Source organism: Loxodonta africana, chromosome 11 (assembly GCF_030014295.1).
Source record: "Loxodonta africana isolate mLoxAfr1 chromosome 11, mLoxAfr1.hap2, whole genome shotgun sequence".
Lineage (NCBI taxonomy): Eukaryota > Metazoa > Chordata > Mammalia > Proboscidea > Elephantidae > Loxodonta > Loxodonta africana.
The window spans coordinates 10681743-10692657 of NC_087352.1; the positions used below are offsets into that span (position 1 = coordinate 10681743).

General features: G+C 41.8%; 1 protein-coding gene across 1 annotated transcript; it reads right to left on the reverse strand.

Annotated features, from left to right (window-relative positions):
- Positions 1-6674: 6674 nt before the first annotated feature.
- Positions 6675-7616, reverse strand: LOC111749604 (vomeronasal type-1 receptor 4-like). The gene has a single exon (XM_023544029.2). The coding sequence runs from the start codon at positions 7614-7616 to the stop codon at positions 6675-6677; it is 942 nt and encodes a 313-aa protein (XP_023399797.1).
- Positions 7617-10915: the final 3299 nt, after the last annotated feature.

Below are 10915 nucleotides of genomic sequence, written 5' to 3' on the forward strand. Positions count from 1 at the left end.
AACAAAGTTGTATCCAAGTCTTTGTCTTCAATTTCACTGATCCTGCCTTCCATCATTTCAAATCTGCTCCTCAGTCCTTCTATGACACTGCCCATTTCTGAAATCGTGTTGTTTATCTTCTGGGGTTATAATCATTTTTGTATGATTTCTAGTTGTGAGATTGTTTGGCATTTTGTTCCTCTACTATTGTCCTGAATTCTTTCATTTTTTCGTCTGTATTTTCCATGAATTTGTCTACCTTTTCCATAAATTTGTCTATTTTTTCCTCATTTTTGTCTGCTTTTTGCTTCAACTCTTGGATAGCTCTGAATATTAGAGATTTGAATTTCCTGTCAAGTAGTTCTAGTGCCTCTTCTTCTACTGGAAAATCATCTGGTGTTTTATTTTGGATGCCTACTGGAACCATCCTGTCCTTTTTTTTTTTTTCTATGTGTTTTGCTAATGTCTGCTCTTTTGGGGACATTCAGTAGTCATTTTCTTCATTTCTTGATAGTAGATTTGTTTGATTCAACCTTTTTTTTTGTTGTTGTTTTGTTGTTGTTTATGTCTGAGCAGAAGGGCTGTGAGTTCCTTGTTGTTTGCTCATCTGTAGTCGCGATACTTTTCACTTTCTTGTCCAGTGGGCAGGGTCAGTCACTCAGCTATGGTGCAGCAGGGCAGGTCCAGCTAAAGGGGAGGGGCTGGGATGTGTTGTTTGTGATATGTGCTAGAGCCAACAGGGTGGACCAAGAAACAGCACTGGGCAGATTCCAGTAGGCTGTCCATGTGCTGCTCGGAGGTGTTATGTTCAACACATGGTGCAGGTAGGCAGGAAAGAGGGAGAAGGTTGTGGTGTATGGAGCTAGTATTGGTATGGTAAAGAGGAGAGAGAAACAGGAGCCAAAAACAAAAAAAGGAAAAAAAAAAAAAAAAAAAGGAGTGCAAATGGAGATTACCTTTGGAGTGATGAGAACCTTAGAAATGGAGAGAACCAAAAAGAAAAATAACTAGATAGAAATTTGGAAAAAATTAGAAAAGAAAGCCCCCAGGGGTCCCACCAGTGTGGCCATGAAGACCAGGGAAGTCTCCCAGCTTGTGCAGTATAGCCTGGCTAAAGGGAGTGTAGGTATCACACAGCTCCAGGTATTCAGGAGACTGGAAAAGAAGGTAAGAATAGGCAGTCAACAACTGTGAAGTGAAGAAAGACAGAAAGGGGAAAAGGGAGAAGGAAAAAAGAAAAAGAAAGAAAGAAAAACAAGATAATAGATATCCAAGGGAATCACATGTACATGGCTGCGCAGATTGGGGGAGTGGCTCCTGTGCTGTGCAGTGTAGCCTGGCTAGAAGGGGCTCCGAAGTGCAAAAAGAGAAAGAAAACAAAATGAAACAGCAAAGCAAAACAAAGCAATCAAAAAAAAAAAAAAGCCCTAGGGATCCCACCAGCATGGTGTCGCAGGCTCGGAGAGTGGATCCCCAGTCAAGGGGGGCTTCACAACATTTCAAAAAGAAGCAAAGACAGCAAACATAACAAGGTGTTTTAGAGAAGGGAAGAGGAGGTGGTGGCAGGCAAGGAAAAAACCAAAAGAGACGGAAAGAAGCTCCACCAGCTCAGGGACCCAGCCTGTTTGGACAGGACAAATCCAAGCAGCCCATGGTAGAAGAATCAGTTGCCTTCTGGCCAAGAGAATGTGGCTGGCAGGGAGCAGAGGAGGCTGAAGAGGGAAGGGAAGAAGAATGGGAGTTAGGAAAGTGTATATTGCTCCTTACCGGGTGCTCTGTCTCCTGCTGGGAACTTTGTGAAGCTACTTTCGTGTATACCCTCTCTGCCAGTCTGTAATATGGGTGGGGCGAATCCAAGTGGCATGGGTGCTTCACTTCCCAGCAGGCTGAGCCACTGCAGCCAGCCAGGAAGCTCGGAGGTAGAGCAGCAGGAAGAAGATGGGGATGGTGGGGGTGGGAAAGTGTGTATTGCTAGTTACTAGGTGCTCTGTCTCCTGCTGGGAGCTCCATGAAGCTGCTTTCCTGTACTCCCTGTCAGCTGATCCCTGACAGGAGTGCAAGATGGGGAATCCGTGCTGCGTTAGCTAATAAGAACCTCAGGAATTCTCCTCACTCTCAGTCCTCTGTCAGTTTCTTATTCCATTCAGTGTTTGACTGAGTTCTTTATCTTTTTGATTGACACTTCGGGTTCCAGGAATGATTTTTGTCAACTGTTTCACTTAGTTTTTTGGATCTTTGCTGTGGAGGGACACGTGGTGCTTCTGTCTATGGCACCATGTTGGCTGGAAGTCCCATGGAATAAATCATTTTCAAGGCTTTTCTTTCTTCTCATCTTTGTTTTAAAGTAATTGTTGACTGGTCTCCTATAGATGATTTTTTAAAGGAACACCATTCTTATAGGTGATATTCTTTATATTTTTGAACCTATCTGTTATTTAGCTAATAGATGACCTCAGAGTCTAGTTTCAAGGACTCTGTTCTTCCTCCAGTGCCCGTACAGCCTTTCCCTGACCACTAGCCACCCAGAGCTGGGTCTACACCCATCAACTCTGTCCTGCCAGCCCCTGCTGTCTCACTGCCCATGTGACTTTGTTAATTCTCTGTAATGGCTCACAAAATCCATGGAGACTCTTACCTATGGTTACAGTTACCCATTTAGTAAAACCGGAAAGGATACAAGTGAAGAGACACATCAGACAAGGTCTGGGAATGGCCCTGGCAAGAGGGATCATTTTTCATGGGGACATGCCGCTCTGTCTCCTGTGCATGGATGATCTAACCAATCCAGGAAGCCTCAAAGTTTGTGCTCCAATGTCCAGGGTACCCTAATCGTTGGGACCTCAGTGAATATATATGACTGGGGCCTTAATGCACAGTTATGGTGAATCCAATCAATGAATATGCATGACTGCATTAAGCCCCATTCCTACATTCCTGATGTTAGTTTGCCAGATGTGAGGCCTCTGCAGTCCCTATTTGCCTGGCTACTTTAGAAAACAAAGGTATCTTGATTTGTCAGGTCATTTGCAGGAACCAAAGTCAGTGAGATTAGTTTTCTGGGTTTGGAAATCCTCTTATTGGACAACACAGTCAATTGATATATTATAGTTCATAAAGTGTATGTTCTACATCCCAATGTGGTGAGAAGTGTCTGGGGTCTTAAAAACTTGTGAATGGCCATCTGAGATACATCTTTTGGTCTCTACGCATTGGGAGTAAAAGAGAAAGAAGGAAACTAAAGGCTCAAATAAAAGATTAGTCTGTAGCACTTACTATCTACGGGAACCGAAGCCTCTTCTAGCCAGAGCCCAGAAGAAATACATGGTGCATGGCTACCTCTATTGATTACTCTTATCAGAGCCACAGCAGAGGCATCATGATAGAATGGGAGAAAAACAGGAGAAAAGGACTTGAATTCTTAAAACGTCCAGACTTATCAGGCTGCTTGAGACTAGAGGACTCTTTGAGACTATCACCCTGAGATACTTTTAAACCTTAAACTAAAATTATCTCTTCAGGTCACTTTTAGCTAAATAATCAATTGTCTTATAACATAAGGAGTATTACCTATGAGTTCTGAGCTCTTTAAAAAATCACCTGTGTAAGCTTGAATGGTCAACAATTACTGTGAACCAAAGATGAGAAGGTAAGAGGCAGGGAAACTAAATTGCTGGAAATGGAACAACCAGTACAGAATGAATTAGTCTGACCTCACTTCGATTCCTTCTTTACTCATTCTCAAGGATTTCATTTTTCTTGAATCCACAATGCCCGTAGAAGCAGCAGTCAAGAACAAAGATAATTGGCAAATCTGCCACAAAAGATCTCTTTAAAGTGTTAAAAAGTAAAGATGTCACTTTGAGGACTAAGGTGTGCCTGACCCAACCATGGTATTTTCAATCACCTCATATGCATGCACAAGCTGGACAATGAATAAAGAAGACCAAAGAAGAATTGATGCCTTTCGATAATGGTGTTGGTGAAGAATATTGAATATACTATGGGCTGCCAGATGAATAATCATATTTATCTTTGAAGAAGTACAGCAAGAGTGCAACTTAGAAGAGAGGATGGTGAGATGTCATCTCATGTACCTTGGACGTATTATCAGGAGGGACCATTTCCTGGAGACTAGCATCATGCTTGGTGAAGTAGAGGGTCTGTGAGAAAGAGGAAGACTCTCAACCAGGCAGATTGACACATTGGCTGCAAAGATGGGCTCAAGCATAACAAAGATTGTGAGGATGGCACATGACCAGGCAGTGTTTCCTACCCTTCTACATAGGGACACTATGAGTCAAAAATGACTCTAAGAAACCTAACAAGGACAGCAAGTAGTTGTTGCAATTGGTTCAATAAGTCAGATCAATCAAAGTCAGTTGCCCTGTGGCATGGACCAGATACCTAACCTCTTGGAGCTACAGCTATTCACCTGTGTAAAAGAATGTGTGGGACAAAGTGCTTGGTTTGGCCCTTTGACTTTGGTTTCTTTCTTCTTTGCCTTTTTTTTTTTTTTAAATAATATTTTATTGTCTTTAAGGCGAAAGCTTACACGGCTAATTAGGTTCCCATTTAACAATTCCTACACAAATTATTCCATTATATTGGTTACATTTTTTTTTTTTTAATAGTTCTTTCTTTCCATTCTCTCCTTCAGATGGACACCAACACATGGACCTTCCTGGAACTGAGCTAGAGTCAATGAAAATGAAGGAGAACCAGATCCTGGAAGAAAATTTCAACCCAGTGTAGCAAATAAAGGATGACTTTGCAATTTGAGTGTAACTAGGCCTCTTTCCTGTCCTACCTGTTTTCCTCACTTTTACTAGTGCATCTTCTTTTAAAAACCAGTTGTCCTTCTAAGTCAATTGGCATAATAAAATCTATTAAGATAACATTCGGCATCCCACTTTGGAGAGTGGCATCTGGGGTCTTAAACGCTAGCAAGTGGCCATCTAAGTTGCATCAATTGGTCTCAACCCACCTGGAACAAAGGAGAATGAAGAACACCAAAACACAAGGTAATTATGAGCCCAAGAGGCAGAAAGGGCCACATAAACCAGAGACTACATCAGTCTGAGACCAGAAGAACTAGATGGTGCCCAACTACAACCGATGACTGCTCTGACAGGGAACACAGCAGAGAACCCTGAGGGAGCAGGGGGATGCAAACCCCAAATTCTCGTAAATAGACCAGACATAATGGTCTGACTGAGACTAGAAGGACCCTGGTAGTCATGGTCCCCAGGCTTTCTGTTAGCCCAAGACAGGAACCATTCCCAAAGCCAACACTTCAGACAGGGATTGGACTGGACAATGGGATAGAAAATGATACCGGTGACTAGTGAGCTTCTTGGACCAAGTAGACACTTGAGACTATGTTGGCATCTCCTGTCTGGAGGGGAGATGGGAAGGTGGAAGCTGTCAGAAGCTGATTGAATGGACTAAAAAAGAGAGAAGGAAGAGAATGAGTGTACGGTCTCATTAGGGGGGAGAGCAATTAGAAGTATATAGCAAGGTGTATATAAATTTTTGTATGAGAGGCTGACTTGATTTATAAATTTTCACTTAAAGCGCAATAAAAATAAAAAAACCCAGTTGTCCAGTAAATTCTTTCATAATCTAACCCACCCCTACCTTTCCATTATTATCTTCCTACCATGCCTCAAAGGAACCCTGGTGGCACAGTGGTTAACACTAAGCTGCTAACCAAAAGGTCAGCACTACATGGGAGAAAGATAAGGCATTTTGCTTCCACAAAGATTACAGCCTTGGAAACCCTATGGGACAGTTCTACTCTGTCTTATATTGTTCCTGTGAGTTAAAATCTTTGCTGAAGCAGATGAACAAGACTTTCTTCTACGGCACCACTCTGTGAGTTCAAACCACAAACATTTAGGTTAGCAGCTGAGCTTGAACCATTTGTAACACCCACTGGAATTCTACTTCCCTACAGTGTGCACAAGGAACAAAACTTTGCTGAGCTTCAGCAAAAAGATATCATTACCAGAATAAACTATTAATAAAAAAAAAAATAAAAAACCAATTGCCCGTTATGCTGAGTGAAATAAATTAGTCACAAAAGGACACAAATTTTAGGATCCCAACTATATGAACTATCTAGAATAGGTAGGAGCCCTGATGGGCTCAGTGATTAAGAACTTGGCTGCTAACCAAAAGATTGACTTTTTGAATCCACCAGCTGCTCCTTGGGAACCCTATGAGGCACTTCTACGCAGACCAATAGGGTTGCTACTTTTGAAATTGACTTGATGGCAAAGGGTACAATAGTTAAGAGTATAGAGACCAAAGTAAATTAGTGGTTACCAGGTGTGGCTGGGAGAGAGGGGGAAAAAAAGACAGAATTCTTAGGGGACACTGAGCTTCTGTCAAGTGAGATGGAAAAGTTTGGGAATGGGTCATGGTGACGGTTGAACAACATGATGAACATATTTACTGTCACTCAACTGTCCATTTGAAGACGGTTGAAATGTGGCCAATACATTTTCACCCATACAGTTACCAAAAAAAAACAAAAACAAAAAAACTCTGAAATTATACAGATGATGTCAAAACAATAAAGAAATTAAAAGAAAAAACAAATAAAAAAGAGTTCATACTATACCGTTTTCATATGAGCTAGGATTCTGTGAGATGAATAAACTAACATGTGAATGTTGTACAAAAACATACCATTAGGTATTTCTGATAAAATGAGGGAATTTTGTCTTCTTTATCACGGCAAAGCAGAGCCTGGAGAGGCTGGAATCACAGCTCATGAGAATCAAGGGGCTGACAGTGGGGAAACACATAGAAATTAATGCATCCATGTGCAGTATCCACCAAGTGGGTTGATAAAAAACAGCTATAAAAACTTGAAATATGGAAGAGAGGATGTAAAAATATACAAAGGTGCTCACCAGGACAAGAATGGTTTGGGTGGCTCTGGTCTCAGCAGAGGCTCTGGGGGAGATGCTGTTCCTATGAATGTGTTGGACCCGCTGCTTGTGTTTGTAGAGGATGAAAACCATGGAGCCGCTGAACCAGAGCATGAGTCCCAAAGTCACAACATCAGGGAGTGCCAGCCATAATGAGTTTAGTAAGCCGGTGGTTTGGTCAATTCGCACAGAAGAACAGTATCCATAGTCTTTTTTGTTTGTGATGCTTTTATTGCTCCAACTACTAGTCACAGACACAAGAAAATCAGTGTTTAGCAGCATGTGCAGGATCCAGCATGAGAAAATGGAGAAACCCATGTACTTGGGAGTTTTCACTTGAAGCTCTGCCCACCTAGAGTTCCTGGGACTGATGGTGATGGCCTGGAATATACTCAAGAGACAGGTGCTGCCAAAGGACACTCCCCTGCCCACTCTGTGAACATACAAAACAAATTTACATCCAAAATCGTTGAGGAAATTTTTCCACCCAAAACCTTCCATAGTCTTTGGGATTCCTTTACAGAGAATGGACAAGAAGTTGCCTACACTCAGGTGCTTTAGAATCAAGTCTGTGGACCGTAACCTGCATTTAGTGAAGTAAAGGATGATATACTGGAGAAGAAGAGAAAAATTCCCCAGGATACCAACTGTAGTCTGTAATAAGAAAATCATTCCAAACATCAAATCCTTGAAGGACATCCTCTTAGTTCCTGGTGGCTGATATTTGTCTTCAGAGCCAGAAGGTCCTAGACGGGAAGATGAGACATGGCCTACATGTATCATGTCAACTGAAATCCACAATTCTCCACCTACCATTGATTCCCAATTAGAAATGTTGCCTTAAAGCTTTTCTTTCAATAAGAGATTTCTAAGTGTTGGTTGTATACCTTTAAGGAGCACTTGGAATGTATGCTATGAAGACCATATACATGCTAGTTTCTTTATTCTTCAGCAATCCGTGCGGCAAGGGCTGCTATTACATTCATCTTAAAGAAGAAAAAAAACTTAGGCACAGAGGGGTAAAGTGATTTGTCTAAATTCACGTGTTGTTTAGGGGCAGAGTGGGGACTTGAACCTGGCTGAGCTGGTTGCAAAGACCGTGCATTAACCACCATACACTACTAACCAAGTGGGAAAAATGGGTTGTTGGTGGAAGCATCTCACCTCCTCTAACTTCATGAGGCAGAGACTCATCATCAGTATCAGCCCACGGCTGATTCCTAAGGGATGAAGGTCAGACATACCTCCTCTGTGCAAAGTTTTTTACCAATTATGACACAAGCTGCCCCTACCAAGCACTCTCTACTTCTCTGCTGGGTTTGACACTTTGTTGCAATGACCACACAGAACTCACAGATGATACTCACAGGCTCCCCTTGTCCCTTGACACTGGGCATGGTGTTTTCTCTCCTTGGTAAAATGTTACAAAGCACTTTTAGCTTTGCCAATAAGTGCCCAGAGACACCCAACTCTGCCAGCAAGTCTCCTGCCTGAAGGTGCTCATCTCTCCTGCTCCGTGGGTTGCCACGCCCTCTGTAGCCTTCACGCTCAAAGGCAGGAAACCTCACCAAAACCATCTTGTATGGGTCTCCTGGTTCTTCTGCTGCTGTTTCTCTACAAATGGATTTTGCACTGCTTGCCTCTGCTGTTGCCATCTCTGATGTGATAGCTCTGTCTGTCCTGGGTCTAGAATTTTCTCAAGGCAGGGATCCTGGGTTGAAAAGACACGCTCTGCTGCTAGAACTTTTTCTTAGATGGTAGTGAGTTCCCCCCAACCTTGGAATTGTCCATGTTTAAACCTCGTGGGATGGAAAAACAGACCAATCCCATACAAGCTTCTGATATTCCTTATTTGCTTCAGACACTCACACAAGGGTTCCATGCACCTTGTTTGCATTAGTAGCAGACTCTCAAATCACATTAGGCAGCCAAATGTACCTTATTTTCACAGTCACACCCAATTATTTTTGGAGTTACAGTACCATGGAGAGAAAGATCATATAAAGGTAATTCATCAGTCTGCACCAGGCTGGTCAGCTGTGTTATTCAAATAATCCAGTTCTGTATTTAATTTTACCTTGGCACCTTGTCATTTTAATTTACACTGGTGATATTTTGTTATAATGTTGGCTGTAACAAGTTTCCATTGATACATAAAATTTTATTTCATTGGCCAATGTCAGTTATGAACAAAGCTTTAAAGATTTTAATGAAATCTAAATTACTCATTGCAGTAGAATCCTATAGGAATTCACCTCATGGGCTGGTTGGATTAAATGACTCTAAGATTGACTAGATATTAGGATGGCAACAGGATGACATATTTGTTTCTAGGCGAGGAACAAAATACAATGGGACCTATCACAGGAATTATGGAACAATCTCATGTCATGCACTAAACTATGGGCCATAAAATACTAATAATTGATAAAATAGTGGAGAATAGAAACTAAACCATTTCTACTTTCACATCGTGTACTCATTAAGTATTGAATACAAAGTAAACTAAAAGTGTTAGCAGTGAGGCGAGATTTGTGAAAGATGATGACATGGAAGGCACATGTGGAAAATGAAATCTGTAAGGCATGACTTCTTGTGCGTTTTATAAATTGAAATGGTTGAGTTTTTGATTGAAAGTAATAGAGTAATTTTCAACCAGAGAAAACAACACGAGATATATTTGGGATTGGCAGCTGCTTTGTGAAACTCATTATTATCAAATTACCTGTTCTTAAATGCAGCTTCCATAACTTCTGGATGAAAAATCATCTCCCAGTAATCAACAGACCATGAATGTTTCCAGGAGACACACAATTACTGTCCCCATTAAAGCATCATACACCAGAATTGGAGAAACATTTCTATTCTAGCAAAAACCATTCAGATACACTATTTCTTCACAGGATTCAATGAATCACATGGATTCATCCTGCTTTGTATTACAAATGTGGAGGTGTTACAGGAAAACCACTAGTAATCCTGAAAATCCTTATAATTCCTGTACAGTAGGCTGCAGGGCAGATTGATTCAGAACTACAGCCTTTAAGCATCTTCAGAATCAGGTTTCATGATCACTAGGATTAAACACCAAAAATCCCTATTCTTGAGGATGACACTAAAAGACTCTAGGAGCCATCAGGGGCTGGGACAGGGTCTGTCGCCCCATCTCTCTGTTCTCATTCAGATCAAGGTCAGGACTTAGTCCTGGTTCCTCTGTGACAGTGAACCAGTTTTGAACACAGAATATTTCCTTATTGCAACATGATCACTTACCCACACCCTGATACATCTCCTTCCCGTACAGACTCTGTCTCTCAGGCTGAAATAGAAAATCCTCACTGGACTCCTTGCTGCGACCAGGAGAGTTGGCTCAGTGTGACGATCATGACATCCAGGGCAAGTGTCTGAGGGAGGCAGCCAGACCCTGAGGTCCTGGTATTTGTTTCTGTGTCCTCTCCTCCCCACAGAACTGAAATGATCATTTCACCTCCAGTGGCACTGACAGCGCAGGCTTGGGGAGCTGACGACATCTCTGGAAAATGTTTCCCCAGTTGTTAATTACCAAAACCAATTAAAAGTTTCTTATCCAAAGAGACCGTGGAAGTGTTTGTGAGAGGCTCTTTCTTGTCCAGGATTGTGGAGACAGACAGATTCTCCCACGGAGGGAGCAGGAAATGCTGAGTTCTGACACTTGGGGCGTATGAAACTGTCTCGGTTCTCTGCTTCCCTGAGAAATTCTCCTACTAATCTTTTGTCATCTTCAGCCCATGTGCTGCACCATCATTTAAGTGATGAAAGGAAAACGAAATAATAAAAAATACTTAAGGATTTGGAAGAGGTGAAAAAAGAACATTTGGCCAATAGTTTACCTGACAAATCACTGGACTCACTTGCATGAGTCAATGCCAGTGAACATGGGAATTATGTAAGAAAATATGCTTTACCATTATTGACTCCTCCAGCAGTGTTCAGAGACCTAAAGAGAAGATCCATTGAAG

What these genes read in the sequence shown, in the direction of transcription:
- LOC111749604 (XM_023544029.2), bottom strand. Translation starts at nt 7,616, where the DNA reads ATGTCCTTCAAGGATTTGATGTTTGGAATGATTTTCTTATTACAGACT.